Source organism: Manis javanica, chromosome 14 (genome assembly GCF_040802235.1).
Source record: "Manis javanica isolate MJ-LG chromosome 14, MJ_LKY, whole genome shotgun sequence".
Taxonomy (NCBI): Eukaryota; Metazoa; Chordata; class Mammalia; order Pholidota; family Manidae; genus Manis; species Manis javanica.
Window position 1 is genome coordinate 14,510,375 of NC_133169.1, and position 17,068 is coordinate 14,527,442.

Consider the following 17,068-nt stretch of genomic DNA (forward strand, 5'->3'; position numbering starts at 1 on the left):
TTAATCTTCATACAGACTCTTGGTATATTGTGAAATTATTCCCTCATATTGAAACAGCTGTTATTGCTAGTAACAAAACCATCATATTTGAGTATTTGAAACAGTTGCAAGATCTCATACATAAGCAAAGAACCCCATTTTATTTTGTGCATGTTAGATCTCATACAAAGCTACCCCAACCCTTGCATGAGGGAAATGTTCAGGCTGGTTATCTTAGCAAAATTTTCCTTGGATCGGCAATTGAGGAAGCCCAAAAATCACATCACATGCACCATCAAAATGCCATGGCGCTAAAGTTTCAATTCCACATTCCAAGAGAGACTGCTAGTCAAATTGTAAAAAACTGCTTAATATGCCCAGCTCAGAGTCCAATTCCCATTGCAGGAGTAAATCTTCGAGGTCTTAAACCAAATGCATTATGGCAAATGGATGTAACCCATGTCCCTAGTTTCAGTAATCTTTCCTTTGTACATGTTAGAATAGATACTTACTGTCACGTAATAATAGCTTCTGCTCCAACAGGAGAAGCTTATAAAGATGTTATTCAACATATATTTTTTTGCTTTTCCTATGTTGGAATGCCTTAGAAAATAAAAACAGATAATGCTCCAGCTAACGCCTCTAAAAGCTGTACATACTTTTGCCAGTCTTTTGGCCTTATACATGCTACAGGAATTCCCTATAATCCCTGGGGACAGGCTATTGTAGAAAGAGTCCACCAGATATTAAAACACCAATTAACCAAGTTACGAGAGGGAGATTTTAAATATAGTTCTCCCCACATTTTAAATCATGCATTGTTTGTTATTAGTAACCTTAATCTGGACTCAGCAGGACACTTGGCCATGGAAAAACATTGGAACCCTAATTTGGCAGATCCAAAACCTTTAGTAAAATGGAAAGGCCTGCTCACAGGTCAGTGGAAAAGGCCTGATGTTTTAATAACATGTGGGAGAGGGTATGCTTGCATTTTTCCACTGGACTCAGGTACACCTGTGTGGGTCCCAGACAGACTCTTCAGACAGGTCTCAACCACCGCCTCCTCCCCCACACAACTTCCCGAGAGGAAGTGAAAATCCCACCCAAGAAAGTACCTTGAAGAACCCCCTAGTATAGCGTTTATGGAATCTCACTCTGCCAGATTCCCCAGAAGCTCGCCAGTCGCGACTATGTCTTTCCCTGAGGCAGCGATTGGCAAGATCAACTCGAGAAAGTAATCCTCCAACTTGCGACCGGATAAAGAAGCTGACGGAGGAAGCCAAAGCTATAGTTCGCCTTCAGGGTTTGCCTATTACTAGTGAAACCCTCTTTATTGCTATGCTTGCAGTCGTGACCTATCAGGTAATTTGGGGAAAATCAGGGAAATCTTATTGAGCTTATCTACCTAACCCTCCTACTTTTCAGCCTATTACCTGGGAAAATGAAGACATTCCTGTTTTTACCAGTCTTACTCAATTGTTAGGGGGAACCCAATCCTCTATACAATTTAATCAGGCCATTATAAATTCCAATTTTTCCTTTTCTGGAGTTTCTAGTTCCCCTCCTATTTGCTTTATTACATCCAACTTCCATAATTCTTGGGTGTTTACCCGTTAGCCTTAAAGGATTGTTAACAGATTCCCCTACTTTTAATAATCCACAAGTGAGAGAATTGTGGTCTTTAATCCTTTACCTCCCAGGAGGACCTGACCCCAAAATAAAAGCACCTATAACCCATCCTAAATCATATATTTCCTGTCCCAGCCCCCTGCCCAGAAAATTCTGAAACAGATAACGATTGGTTAATTATAAATAGGAAGATAGGCTTTCCCGTATGGAGAAAATTTATGTATTCCTCTCAAATTGAAAGACCTGTACCAATGTTAAACCTTTCTCTATATGATTGGAGTTCCCCCGACCCCTCTACTGATTATAGAGCATATTTGCGTGCCTCGAATGTTCGCTACAAATAGAATGATGTTTATCTACCTTTGTCCCTAACTGTAAATTGATGGCATATTAATGCTTGGGTTCCTCCCATTTTGACCACATCCCTAAACGGTAAAGGTTTCTTACAGTCAGAATTGTGGCAAGCTATTGCAGGTGTTAGTCCAGTTAGTCTACATGGACCTTCTAGTATGACTAGTTATCAAATACAAGCCTGTTTACATACACCTTATGCCTTTCTTTTAACTCACAATTATATCTCTGAATATTAGAAGACAGGTTGATAAATTTGTGATTGTGCTCATTGTACTCTTTCTAATTTCTAATTACTCTTAAGAATTTCTGCTTAAAATAATGTTAAGATAATTTTGATAGTTCGCCATTCTCCTTATTTAATGGTTCCTGTAACTTTAAATTCCTCGTGGTTTGATGATTATGGCCTACAAGCCCTGAGAGATCCTAGCGCCCTTCTGCTCCACGGTCGGCGGTTTGTGGTTTCTCTAATTCTCAGAATTACTACCCTCATAACTTTGGCTACTTCCCTTTCACTTTTGGCTGTAGCACTCACCCAGGAGACACCCACTGCCACATTTACCAATCAGCTTTCCAAGAATATATCCTTAGTTTTAGCAACACAAGAAATTATTGATCAAAAGTTAGAATCCAAAGTTAATGCTTTAGAAGAAGCTATTTTAGCTATTGGTCGTGAACTAATGACACTAAAGTTTCGCTTAGTACTTTGTTGCCATGCAGATTATCATTGGATATGTGTTACTCCTCTTCAAGTCAATGAATCTGTTCATTCTTGGGAAAAGGTTAGAAATCGTATTATGGGTATATGGAATCATACTGAATTAAGTTTTGATCTTTCTAAACTTCACCAAGAGATTCACGATATAAGTCGGGCCAAAAGAGGTTTTTCCATTTTTCATATTTCTCAAGGATTCTTTAATAATATTGCCTCCTATGTTTCAAAACAAACTATTTCCTCCCTGTTAATTAATGTAGCTATTTGTTGTGGACTCATCCTTCTTCTCCTCCTTTTCCTTCCAGTCTTCTTCAAGCTATTAAAGAACAGCATCCAAAAAGTTGCACCTGAGCTTCATACCTTCAAATTAAAAAATAAAAAAGGGGGAGATGCCGGGAGTCAACCCACTCGGCCTGCCTGATGGCACAGCCCAGGAGGCTGATGGATGGATGCCGCACAGCAGGCCTCCAAAGGGAAGGCTACTGATATCTCTTTTACTGCTTAATTTGACTATTCCCCTAGATTCGAACAGCCCTCATGAATCAGAAAAAGCCCCTAGAGAAAGGACTGTTAGGAGCTGTAGAGCAATCATAAAACTCAGCTTGTGACCCTGCACATTCCCCTCAGGCCAGTGGGTTATTATCCCTGGGCTGGGAAATAGAAGAAAGTTCAGGTGACTTCACGGTACAACTCCCTGGCCAACTTGGCCCCCAGGAGAAACAAGAGATGACCAACATGGGGTGTGGGTCGGGAAAGCAGGTGGGAAAATCTTGGTAGAGCCCCCTTATGAATCATTACTATAGAAATAACAGTAAGCATTGTTAGACTCAAAATGCTGCTCATTCTACTGTAAATGGTTTCAGGGAACTATGGATAAAACATGCCCCACAGCGAGCCTAGGTGGGAGTCCGGTTAAGCAAGTTTTAAGTCACATTCACAAGACAGTGTGTTGCCTTGTAGAAATTCAACCTGAGATTAGAATCTAAAAGTATGAGAACAACAGAAAAATCTTGAAGAAGAAAAAATGATGACCTTTCATGGTTGGGAATGCAGGGGAACATTCCGAGAAACAGATTATGCCATAAATCACTTAATGACACATGCTTAATGATTATTTTATGTAACCAATCCCCTATATATTGCTTGAAGTTGCTGTCAATAAACAAGCCAGCTTCGCATCTTTGCTAGTGTCTGTGTCCTCATTCATTCGCCGACGCCGTTTCTCCTTCGGGGACCGCTGGACTCGCTGGAGCTGGACGCCCGGAGATCTTGGCCGGTGGCCTCCTGCCCAGCGAGGCCGGGACGCCAGCGAGGGGCAGGGGGCCGCGGGCGGCAGGCAGGCGCGGCAGGCACGGCGAGTCAGGGGCGCCAGGGCGAGCCCCCAGCTGCGGAGGCGTTTCCGGGCACCGCCGTGCGCCCTGCGGGGAGATGGGCCGCTACTCGGGCAGGACGTGCCGGCTGCTCTTCGTACTCGTGCTCACCGCCGTCTTCTTCGTGGCCGAGCTGGTCTCGGGCCACCTGGGCAACTCCATCGCGCTGCTCTCCGACTCCTTCAACATGCTGTCCGACCTGATCTCGCTGTGCGTGGGGCTGGGCTCCGGCTACATCGCGCGCCGCCCCGCGCGGGGCTCCCGGGCCACGTACGGCTACAGCCGCGCCGAGGTGGTGGGCGCGCTGAGCAACGCCGTCTTCCGCACCGCGCTGTGCTTCACCATCGCCGTGGACGCCGTGCTACGCCTGGCCCGGCCCGAGCGCATGGACGACCCCCAGCTGGTGCTCATCGTCGGCGCCCTGGGGCTGGCCGTCAATGTGGTGGGGCTGCTCGTCTTCCAGGACTGCGCCGCCTGCCTCGCCGGCTGCGGGCGACGCCGCCCGCAGCAGCAGCCGGCAGAGCGCCGGGCCCGCGCCGCCTCCGCGACGGCCCCCGGGGCCTCGGCTTCCGCGGAGGAGAGGAAGACGGAGGAGCGGGCGACCGTGTCCTCAAACGCAGCAGGTGCCTTTCGGGTGCATCCTTCGGCCCCCCTGCCTTTCCCTCCCCTCCTGCGCGCCCGGTCCTTCCTCCTCAGCCCACGCCCTCTGCTTTCTATTTCTTTTCCAATCCATTTCCTCTGCAGTTCCGCTTTAATTCTCTTCTGCTAACTTAACATACCGCTTACGATTTCTTTTATTCTACTGCATCCTCGGCAGCCTTTGTCTCTTTTCCCTACTGCTGATGGTCTCTGTATAGAAGAATTGATTTTCTCAGAATTCAGTTATTCTTATTGGGCAACAGATAGCACTCCCCAAACGCTGCCCCTTCAGGAGCTGCTAGCTGCGCCTAGATTTTTTCTCTCCCCCTTTGACCGTCCTCTGTCCCCTTGGGAGGTATAGGTTTTGGGGTGGCAGTGGACACCCACTTGCCTCGTGTTTAATTTTAACTTGAATGGAAGAGTGCATGAAGCCCAAAAGTGGATCACAAGGCTTGTTTGCAGGCCATATTGTACTATGCTGGGCTGTGTGTATGGAGGGGGCGGGGGGGTCTGGTAAGCTAATAGGATTTTAAAATAACAAAACCGGTTTTGAGTCCATTGGTTCTTTCTGTTTGTAGAACTTATACACAAGGTTTCTTCTCTGAATGCAGGTGATTCCCTGAACACCCAGAATGAGCCAGAGGAGACTGTGAAAAAGAGGAAGTCCGAAGCCCTGAATATCAGAGGTAGGGTTGACTTGGCATCAATTGGAAACCCTTTTCAGTAGGATATAGGGGCTGTGCCGTACCCTTCATTTCTGTTTGCGTCTTAGTAAGGTGCATTAGAAGGCGGGCCATTTACCTGCATAGACTATGGCCCAGCTCTTGCCTATTCACTGCATCGATTTTGCGGGAGGCACTAGCTGCTAATGATTTATCTTGCTGCACTTAGACCCATGCTGATGCTGCTACTCCAGAGCTTCACAGGTCTGTGGCATGTCTGCTTTAGCTGCTTCTGCCCCACCGTGGGTATCACTGACATAAAATGCAGCCCTTGCTAACTGAGTATGGTTTTGATACAGGTGGGGACAGGGTGGTGGCGTTGCTGAATGACCCTCGGTGCCTCAGTTATTTTCTGCCAGAAACAGAAATCTGTGATTGGTCTGTTGACACACTTGACCTTCCCCTTCCAGGCCCCAAGTGAGGGCTCTGGTGAGGCATGTGGAAGGCCATTCACTAGCATCCCTCAAGGTCGCAAGCCCTGGGCAGAGGCCAGCCCGGGGAGGTAAGAGGTGCATTTCTCACCAGACACCAACATAGCTCCTTTTCACCTCTTGGGCACAGGTTCTGCTTCAGACTGGGCGCAGAAGGGTCAGTCCCCACTCCTGACGCTGAGAGTCTTGAGAAAGATTATGCAGCCCTTTCTCTGATGTTTTGGGGAATGCCTGTAGTGGGGATTAGATGGAAAGGATATAAAGAAAAATGAATAATCCAGGACACCCCTTCAGTTTTGAGAGTTTTGATACCCAGAATGGATCTACAGGGAAAATCAGAAAACAAGGCATGAGCCCCTAAAAACATCTAAATAAATTAGTTTTTTATAATGGAACTGCATTGGGGGAATTTCTAAAGAGCATGGGTGGCGGTGAATCTAAAGCAATCTGTATTGAAGAATCTTGATCCTTTTTTACCTTTACTTTTCAAGGTTCAGTTTAAAAACTCTACATTGAAGGTTTCTGAGATGGAATTCACCATTATAGCACTTTCACCTTTCCAAGCACGTTCTGTTAATTATTCATTCTTATCTTTCAGAGAAAGAGCAAAGAGGAATAAGAGTAAGGGCTAGTGGGTATTGTGGACCTGTTTTGGGAAGCATAATGTAAGAGAAACTTGCTACTTTTGAGTCCAAAGCTATTGGAGCTCCTGGGTAGAAAAATGTCAGTGTAAATGCCTCGTTGTCTGGCTAAGCCCTGTGGTCCCCAGGCACTAGCAAAAGTGCCCCTCTGGCTTCTAACAGGTGCATAACGCAGTGGCTGGAAGATTTGGTTTGAGCTCAAGCTGTCTGGGTTTGGGTCCTGGCCCTGCCGCTTGAGACTCTGTGGCTTTGACAAGTTACTGGCCCTCTCTAAGCCTGCAATCCCCTCCTCTTCAAAATGGGAATAATAATTGTATCTGCTTTATGAGGTTCTTGTGACATACAGTATGTAGAGCGCTCACAAAAATGGCAGGAAGAGTAGCTAAAATTTAATGGAGTACGTACTTTGTGCCAGGACCATACATGAATGAGACACTTAGTATTGTAGCAGTCTTACCAGGTGGAGACTATTGTTATTCAGTAGAGAGTGGAATTGCCCGGCTCTATGTAACCTGTGCTCTTCTGCAAGGGTGAGCTCAGTGCCCACGCCTTGGCTAACAGTGTCCATGTCTCGGGCTAAGTGGGGGGCTGGCCTGACCTTAGGTCCTGTATCTTTGCAGCCATGAGTCAGAGAGGGGCCACAGAATGTTAGAGCTGGAAAGGTCTTAGGGAGAATGGAACATGCCCTCTTCATTTACAGCTAAGGACACGGAATCTAGAGGATCAGGTTGCGCCCCAAGTCATCCCAGCAAGCGACAGACAGAGGCAGGGCTGGTATCCTGGGCTCCTGCTTGGAATGTCTCCTCTTCCCATCACCACACACAGCCTTTAAACTCCTCACAGGATCTCCAGGGTATACAGTCCACTGAACGGTCACATTTCCAACACTTAGGCCACTGCTTCTGAAAGAAGGACTGTCCCCACAGATCTGCAGGGGAACAAACATCCCATGGGGGTGCTGTCAACAGAAACCATCTGTTGGTTTTCAATACTGTTTCTCTTGTTCCAATAGAATAAGAAAAATGGCCTACTGAGAAACACACTCCATCTTCTATTGCAAAGCACAGCGAAGGCACAGTTCTTTAAAGAATCTCATTGACGCGCATGGTAGTGGTCGACTTCCATTTAATGGGATCAAACGTGATGCATTAGAAATGTGACAGTGTGGAAAGACGATTAGCCCTTTGCATTTCAGTATAAATATAAATAGATGAATAGCAATCTTGCCTTCTTCTGAATGTACATGTCCTTTGGTGAGATGTTTCTTTCTAGTTCTTATTTTTTTCCCAATAGCAAAGATCTCTCATCCTTCCATAACCACTTGCTAATGCCCAGTGCTAAGGCACTGTGTTTCTGGCTATTCCATGAATTCAACAGCGCTGATGGCTTTTCTGAGCACTGGGATAATTATCTAATGTTTGCTTATGCCAAATTGCCATGTTATATGCCAATATTTTTGTCTTTTGTTTTTATCTGAAGACAACAATGAGGGTCAAGTGCTGAGCCGCCCTGTCATTGCAAAGCTAACCTTGGAGGGTTATGACTAATCGGATGATTTAGTTGCCTTTTAAGTGGTGATTTTTGTTCCTCAGATAATTCTGCCTGGTGTGTCTTTCTGAATCTTAGATGTGGTCACCCCAGAGTCTTCTCTGAAACCTGAATGGCATTCAGAACAAGGTCCTAATACTGCTGACATTCAAGGGCATGCTGTTCAGATGTCAGTATCCCTTTCTAGACATTTCTGCCCTTCTCATCACCCCTAAACTCTCTCCCCATCCCCCCACCATTGCACACTGATAGTGAGGTGAGGTCTGCTTGGGTTCTGCTCTACCTTCTACCAGCTCGGTGACCTTAGGCAAGCAACTTAGCCTCTTTGAGCTTCAGCTTCCTTATCTGTATAATGGTGACAACGCCAACCTCCCTGTGTTCTGAGAGCTCCGTGAGTGGTTGGAACAGCACAGAGGACCCACTCAACAAACGGTGCTCATGATCGTCATCACCTCGCAGCCAGAGAAATGAGGCAGATATAACCATCATCCCCATTTCACAGATGAGGGTCTCGTTGCTCAGCGAGGTTGGCTTTCGTGAGGTCCATGACTCATATAATGACTCTCGGGGTCCCTCCCTCCACCCTTAGTGTCCCCGTTTCCCATGCTACCCGACAAGCTCGTCTTCATCTGCAGCCCCCCTGGGGTTCTTTGCCTGGAGAACCTTCTCTCTGAGTTCGCTCTGGCTGGGATATTACTGCCTGTTGGAGTCTGTCTCCCCTTCAGAGTCTTGCTCAAACTACCCATCTCTCAAAAAGCCTTCCCTGTGACTTCCCATCTGGAGGTGATGGATGCATTTAACTCAGCGTCCTCCTGGTGGACTTCGGTCCCCAGAGCATAATGACCATGCCTTCTTCGTTCATACATGGGGGGTCAGAAAACATGGTGTAATACTCAGTCCCAAAGTGTATTGAAGTGGTGCTGCTTTAAGCAGTTTTCCCAACTGAAGGACATGTTAGTTTGGGTCATAAAACCAACTTAGTAAAGTATGATCAGCATTTAGAAATTTAAGTAGCATTGAATGAAATTGAATAGAAAATAGTAATAAGTCACATGTAAGGATAAATTTAGTTTTTTTACAAAACATTTGTTTTAGTGTGTGCCTGTGTGTGTGCTAGGATGCAAAGTAGGGTTCTGACTGTGGATCATGAGAAAAATAGGTTTGAATGGTATTTTATATAATTCTCAGGAGCTGGGAGCTAAGAACGAGATTTCTCAGAAGGAAAACCTGAAACTGGAACTTAGATCTTATATGAGGCAGGATGCACTGTGGTTCTTATGTCAGACCACCCAGACTTATATCCCCACTCTCACACTTCCTATCCATGTGCTCTTAGATAAGTTACTTCGCTGGTCTATGCCTAAGTCTCCTCATTTGTAAAATAAGAGTAACCTCTTCAGCAAGTCCTTAGTGTAAATACATGTAGCGTACATACAACCTCTGGTGCATGCCTGTTAGCTAGCATTACAGTTATTATTATTAAGGAAAAGACAGAAGTTACTCCAGGTCATTCCAGTAATGACTATTTTATTTTTATAAATACTGTTTCATTGAGTACCTTCCCTCTACACGTGCAGTGCTAAAATGTAAACAAGGGAGGTGCAGGGTGTGACTCTCACCTTCATGCTGCCTAGAGTCTAATGGAGGAAAGGAGGCCGACATGCAGGCAACAGAGTAACAGACTGTCAGGCAGTGAAATCCATGTCAATTGCAATAGGAAGTATTTGGTCTTCCTATTTTTATGGTAGTATTTTGTACTGCCTTGGAGAAGGTTAAAAGTCTGATATTCAGTTGCTCAAGGAGGAGCCAGGTGTACTGACCAATTCTTGGGAACATTTTGTTTCTCAAACTGGGAAATAAGATGCTCCTTTGGGGTGGAGTGGGGGAGAAAGCACAGAATTGGAAAATGCCACTCTTTAATGTTTTTGTTCTGTCAGGATGCAAATACCAGAAGGAAGAGTGGGATTCTTTTTATTCCTGTCTTTTCTGTGGGGATAAGTTGCCACAAATTACATTTCATTTGTTTACAAAGTGCCGTTTTACCAATTGATGCTGGGGTTCTTGTTCAGGGAACCAAAGAATGAACTTCGGGAACAGTCAAGGTAGGAAAGCAAGGCAGAGGCTTTTATTTAGAGAGAAAGTGAAAAGACAGAGCTCCTGGCTCAGGCCATGAGGGGACAAGAGAGCCCCGGGGAGGTACCATCTCTAGGAGTTTTATAGGCAGTTGAGAGACAAAGGGCTGGGGATGTACACCTGCTAAGTGGTCTCATATACCTTTGAAGAAAGAGTAGCATCTTATTAGTTTTCCTGGTTATTTCCAAGAATTTTACTGCTCTGATTCCTCCCAGGAGAGCAGCTTCCTGGTCTGGGAGCCTATCACTCAAGGCTGCCTGCTTTGCTCCCAAGGTGGGCTGGGTTACTGTCTTACTTTTTAACTATTTGGGTTTCAAGATGGAATCCTTCCTATTTTTTTACTATGTTGTTTTGGGCTTGCAGTAGTTTGGGGCTTGCTTGCTACATTGCCCAAGTTGCAACAAATCATTTGTTTAAGGCTGTAGGAAGAAAGGCAGCACTTGGGTAAAGTTAGAAAAAGAAGCTGGGACCCCATCAGGCCAAAGCAAATCCCACAATGGTTATCTTGCTTTGTTTTTTTTTCCAGAGGCCCTCAACCTACTCTGTCTAAGCCCATGATCCCTGTCTCACTATGATGCTACTCAGAACCCTGGAAATGTTGCCAAGAGGAAGAATTAGCCTGATGAAAGCATTTTAGTAGCTTTAGTAGAATTGCGGCAAGTTCTATCAAGTGAGACTCTTCAGGTGTAGCCATGTGTGAGTTACTACTATTTTGAATTATCATTAACTCTCCTGAGTCAATCTGTTGGATACTTAGAGAGACAAAGCAGACCTTTCTTCTATATGATTTGTTCTAGAGAAGTTCTTTGGAAACTTTTATATGCATTTGAATCTAGTTAAAATGCAGAATCAGATTTAGCAGGTCTGAGGAGGGCCCTGTGCGTCTGCATTTCTGTAAGCTTCCAGGAGTTGCTGATACTGCTAATCTGCAAACCATAATTCAAATAGCAAGATTCTGATGTTGCTTTTGTGTTTATGTTTTATGAGCCTTCTGACAGTGTTTCCCCTTGGTTACTAACTCCCAGTTTCGTCTGTGTCTAGCAATTGGACCCCCAGATCTCTTTGGTAGGATTGCATGCTTTCTGTATCATAATCAAACCTCTAGGAATGGTTCCCTTAATTAAAGACATCCACAATATTTGTGATTATCTGCAGCATTTTACTTTTATTTTATTCTGACGAATGGCCCTTTATTCAGCGGGAATGCTGCTGGAGTCCCTGTTCTCAAGGACCTCTTAAACCAAAGGCAGCTTAAACAATATCGGGCTGAGTGAGAAGTTGGCAAATGCACATAATGAAGGGAGAAGAACGGATCAAGACAGAGGGATGGCAGGATAAAAAGAACCTCTCTCTTGATATATCTTAGTTCCCTCTCTTTTTAAAAATGTTTAAAGCAATTTCAAGTACATACACATATATGAAAGGAAAAGAAACCACTTGCTCAGCCTCTGTTTCCTGGCTCAGTGCCTTCTGTGGAGTGGCAGGTGGCAGCAGTGTGGCACTGTGAACACGCACAGCCCCTCTGCCCATAAGTCTGCAGCTCAGAATCTTCCCAGGCTGTTCCAGATTCTTTAGCACCTGGGATGGTGGCCTGAGGTTTTGTGTTCTGTGAAGCAGTTGCCATTATTTTTTCATTCTAATCTGTCCTACTGTTCTAACCAAAAAGAAAACAAATAGCAACAAGTGTTCATAGCCTTGGGAACCCAAGTCAAAAGAGTGTCACATGGCTGGATCTGCGCCTTAGCCGTCTTTCTGTCTTCCCGGCAGGTGTACTTCTGAATGTGATGGGAGATGCCCTGGGGTCGGTGGTTGTGCTGATCGCAGCCACCATGTTCTGTGTGCTTCCTCTGAAGCCCGAGGATGCATGTAACTGGCAGTGCTACATCGACCCCAGCCTGACTGTCGCCATGGTCATCATTATTTTGTCATCGGCCTTCCCACTCATCAAGGAGACCACTGCCATTCTGCTGCAGATGGTCCCCAAAGGAGTCAACGTGGAAGAGCTGAGTAAGTCAGATGATGGTGACCTGGAACTGTGGCCCACTGCGTGTGTTCAGGCCAGAGGGCCAGCGTGATGTCAGACAGGGTTTGATCCATGTGTCCTGAAATAATGAAATGTCACCAGGCAGCAAAGACATCTATCATATGTTTTGTAGCCTTGTAAAGTGACTGACAGCTGTAAGAGCCAAAGGTCCTTTGCCGCCCATGATTGTCTGGCTCAGCTGCAGAAGTCTGAGAATATAGTGTTTGGGCAATACCTATTCGTGGGCAATTTACCCTCAAGTCAACGATGTATTTTAACTCAGATGAGGCCACTCTGTCAAGACCTTGATTTTTATTATCCTTATTCTGAAAACATGAATCATTCATTTGTATTCTACACCCTGCTTTCTAGTTAATTGAGTTTTTATGGACATGCAAGTCACCATGTCGATCTATCAGTGTAAAAAGGACTGTTTTAAATCCAGACCATTTGCAACCTCATTCAATAATGAAATCTGTTTCTTTGCTCGAACAGGTCAAACTCGCACTTTAGTTATGTGCACCTGAGGATAAAACTTTTAGAGACTTTATAGCATTTTCTAATGGGAACTATCTAGATGGGTGAGAAATTGAATGTGCAACTGTATTCTAGTGTTTCTAAATGGAGACTATGTTCTAATAGAAAAGAACATTTTCATGAATATTTGCTCTTATTCTGTCTGTCATTGCTTCACTAGCGATCCAGTAAACATGAAATAGAGCCCAGGCCCCCTATGGGGCTCAAAGTCGGGGACCTCATTTCATGACAAATACCTGACCTTAGGTTTGAACGGGTCTTAATAATGCCTTGTGTGGCCATGGCCAGCCTGTCCCCTCTGAAGGAGCGATTACGGGGTGACTGCTCTGGGGAGGTCACGGTGCTGCCGGCCCTCTGTTTAGTAGCGGGCACTGGGACCAGTTGGCAGAACCGTTGCCAACAGCTGGTGCTCCTCTACGATCTTTTCCCCTGGATGTGCTTTTTCCTTTTTTGACCTCTTCTTTGGCCTGTATGCCTACTATCTGCCCAAAGCTGCAGGGGGAGGAGGTAGAAGGTGGGGGAGAGAGGCAGCGGGGAGCAGATACACAGCATTGTCTTTGCCTTCCAGCTTCTCTCCCACTTGAGGGAACCGGATAAACATTCCAAACAATTGGTGATAGGGAATGGCTTATCAGGCCTCGCAACAAAGTAATATACGTATTTAAAAACAGGTGTTTAAAAAAATAACAATGACAATAGCAACAGTTTATGGCACTTATTACATGCTAGGTGTTCTTAAGTTCTTATATGAAGTTTATATAACAAACATGTAAATATATAAATATGTGAAAATACATTATACATAAGTAAATATATGAATAATGCATATTATATAATATAATTAACTTACTATAACCTATAAGGTACTCTTGTCACCACTCCTAATATACAGATAAGGCAACCCAAGCAGAGAGCAGGTAGGTAATGGTCCAAGGTCATGTAGGTAAATGATTGAACTGGGATTCAAACTCTAGCTGGCCACGAGGTCTTTGCTCACAATCACTCTTCAGTATCATCTCTCCAAATACACAGTCACTTTAGAAAGTATGGAAAACACATAGACAACACACTTATCTACCTTTTTGCTTATCCTTAAATATGCCACTTTCTTAATTGCTGCATCAAATTTCATTATGTAATTGATTTAACTATTTCCTTATTGTTTCCATTTTATTCATTAATACAAAGAGCATCGACCAACGAGCCATTCCTGTACATAAATACTTGGCTATTTCTTTTGGGTTAAATTCTTAGTACTAGAATTGCTGGTAAAAGTTTTCAAACCATATTGCCAAACTACCCCCTTTTAAAAAAGGCATCCTACTTTATACTCGCACTGGCAATCCGTTAGACTGTCCATTCCCTTCCCTTGCAAACTCAGCAACCCTGGGCAGGTGTTTTGGTTGTTAATTTCCTTAAATTGCTGTCTGTGGATTAACAATGTATGATGTAGGAAGTCAGAGGGGAGGAGTACGGGGAAATGTACCCATACAGGCACAGCTATCTTTCTTCCTATTACTCAGTAAATATATCATTGTGGTGAGAATGTTTAAAGGGACCACGTCCCTTCTGTAGTAGTTGCCTGCTTCAGATATAGCACTCACCGTAGTTATTATTTGCTCTTCTCTATTCTAGTGAGTAAACTCTCTGCCGTGCCTGGAATTAGCAGCGTACATGAGGTGCACATCTGGGAGCTTATAAATGGGAAGATCATTGCCACCCTGCATATCAAGTATCAGAAGGACAGAGAATACCAGGATGCCAGTGTCAAAATTCGAGAAATCTTCCACAAGGCGGGAATCCACAATGTGACCATCCAGTTTGAGCATGTGGACTTGAAGGAGCCCCTGGAACAGAAGGACCTGCTGCTGCTCTGCAGCTCACCCTGCATCTCCAAAGCCTGTGAGAAGCAGCTGTGCTGTCCCCCCAGGGCCCACATCAATGGCTGTGCTGAGCACAATGGCTGTCCCCCTCTGGACCCATACCAAAGAGAAACCACAGACGTGGCTATCGAAGTATCTCTGGAAGGCTGTCTGAGTGACCACAGACAAGCTGTCAGCAAAACTCAGGAGGACCAAGGTTATGCCAGCAGTACACATTTTTAACCTGGCGCCCCCCCTAAACAGACTGTATAGATGAGGCACCTTGAAAGCACCAGCTTGGCTTGTGGAGTGAGCTGTGTGGGTGGTAGGCCCTGCCCAAGCCTGCCGTGTGCGCTGTCTGCGTTCAGTAGGGGTGGGTTGGTTGGGATGTTAGTTGAACATGTCTGTTAATTAAAAAAAATTTTTTTTTATTAAGGAATGATTGATATACACTATTATGGAGGTTTCACATGAAAAAACAATGTGGTTACTACATATACCCATATTATGAAGTCCCCACCCATACCCCAATGAAGTCACTGTCCATCAGTGCAGCAAGTTGCCACAGATCCACTATGTGCCTTCTCTGTGCTACACTGTTCTCCCTGTGATCCCCCACACCGTGTGTACTTAAACATAGTACTCCTCAGTCCCCTTCTCCCTCCCTCCCACACCCCTCCCCCATACCCCTGCCCTTTGTTAACCACTAGTTCATTTTTGGAGTCTCTGAGTCTGTTGCCATTTTGTTCCTTCAGTTTTGCTTATATTGTTATACTTCACAAATGAGGGAATCATTTGGCATTTGTGTTTCACCACCTGGCTTATTTCACTGAGTATAATGTCCTCTGGCAACATCCATGTTGTTGGAAATGGTAGGATTTGTTTCTTTCTTATGGCTGAATAGTATTCCATTGTGTATATGTACCACATCTTCTTTATCCATTCATCTACTGATGGACACTTAGGTTGCTTCCATATCTTGGCTATTGTAAAAAGTGCTGTGATAAACATAAGGGTGCATATGTCTTTTTGAATATGACAAGTTGTATTCTTTGGGTATATTCCAAGGAGTGGGATTCCGGGTCAAATGGTATTTCTATTTTTAGTTTTTTGAGGAAACTCCATATTGCTTTCCACAATGCTAGCTTACATTCCCACCAGCAATGTAGGAGGGTTCCCCTTTCTCCACAGCCTCGCCAGCATTTGTCATTCTTAGTCTTTTTGGTGCTGACCATCCTTACTGGTGTGAGGTGATATCTCGTTGTGGTTTTAACTTGCACTTCCCCAATGATTAGCTGAATGTGGAGCATATTTTCATGTGTCTGTTGGCCATCTGAATTTCTTCTTTGGAGAACTGTCTCTTCATATCCTCTGCCCATTTGCTAATAGGGTTATTTGCTTTTTGGGTGTTAAAGCGTGTAAATTTTTGTATGTTTTGGATGTTAACCCCTTGTCTGATATGTCATTTACAAATATATTCTCCCATACTGTAGGATGCCTTTTTGTTTTCTTGACAGTGTCCTTTGCCATACAAAAACTTTTTAGTTTGATGTAGTCCCATGAGTTCATTTTTGCTTTTGTTTCCCTTGCTCAAGGAGATGGGTTCAGGAAGAAGTTGCTTATGCTTATATTCAGGAGATGTTTGCCTATGTTGTCTTCTAAGAGTTTTATGGTTTCATGACTTACATTCAAATCTTTAATCCATTTCGAGTTTACTTTTGTGTATGGGGTTAAACAATAATCCAGTTTCATTCTCTTGCATGTAGCTGTCCAGTTTTGCCAATACTGGCTGTTGAAGAGGCTGTCATTTCCCCGTTGTATGTTCATGGCTCCTTTATCATATATTAATTGACGGTATATGGTTGAGTTTATATCAGGGCTGTCTAGTCTGTTCCATTGGTCTATGGGTCTGTTCTTGTGCCAGTACCAAATTGTCTTGATTACTGTGGCTTTGTAGTAGAACTTTAAGTTGGGGAGCATAATTCCCCCATCTTTATTCTTCCTTCTCAGGATTTCTTTGGCTATTCGAGGTCTTTTGTGGTTCCATGTGAATTTTAGAACCATTTTCTCTAGTTCGTTGAAGAATGATGTTGGTATTTTGATAGGAATTGCATTGAATCTTTAGATTGTTGTAGGCAGGATGGCCATTTTGACAATATTAATTCTTTCTATCCATGAGCACTGGGTGTATTTCCACTTATTGGTATCTTCTTTAATTTCTCTCATGAGTGTCTTGTAATTTTCAGAGTATAGGCCTTTCACTTCCTTGGTTAGGTTTACTCCTAGGTATTTTCTTCTTTTTGATGCAATTGTGAGTGGAATTGTTTTCCTGATTTCTCTCTCTGCTAGTTCGTTGTTAGTGTATAGAAACGCCACAGATTTCTGTGTATTAATTTTGTATCCTGCAACTTTACTTAATTCAGAAACTAGGCCTAGTAGTTTTGGAGTGGATTCTTTAGGATTTTTATGTACAATATCATGTCATCTG

At 44.1% G+C, this 17,068-nt stretch overlaps 1 protein-coding gene across 1 annotated transcript; it reads left to right on the top strand.

Moving 5' to 3' along the window:
* Positions 1-4,011: 4,011 nt before the first annotated feature.
* LOC140846146 (calcium/manganese antiporter SLC30A10-like) lies at positions 4,012-15,050 on the top strand. The gene is made up of 4 exons (XM_073221634.1): positions 4,012-4,667; positions 5,295-5,369; positions 11,926-12,165; positions 14,354-15,050. Exons 1-4 carry the CDS (start codon positions 4,103-4,105, stop codon positions 14,821-14,823), a joined length of 1,350 nt encoding a protein of 449 aa, XP_073077735.1. The 5' UTR covers positions 4,012-4,102; the 3' UTR covers positions 14,824-15,050.
* The last annotated feature ends 2,018 nt before the right edge of the window (positions 15,051-17,068 follow it).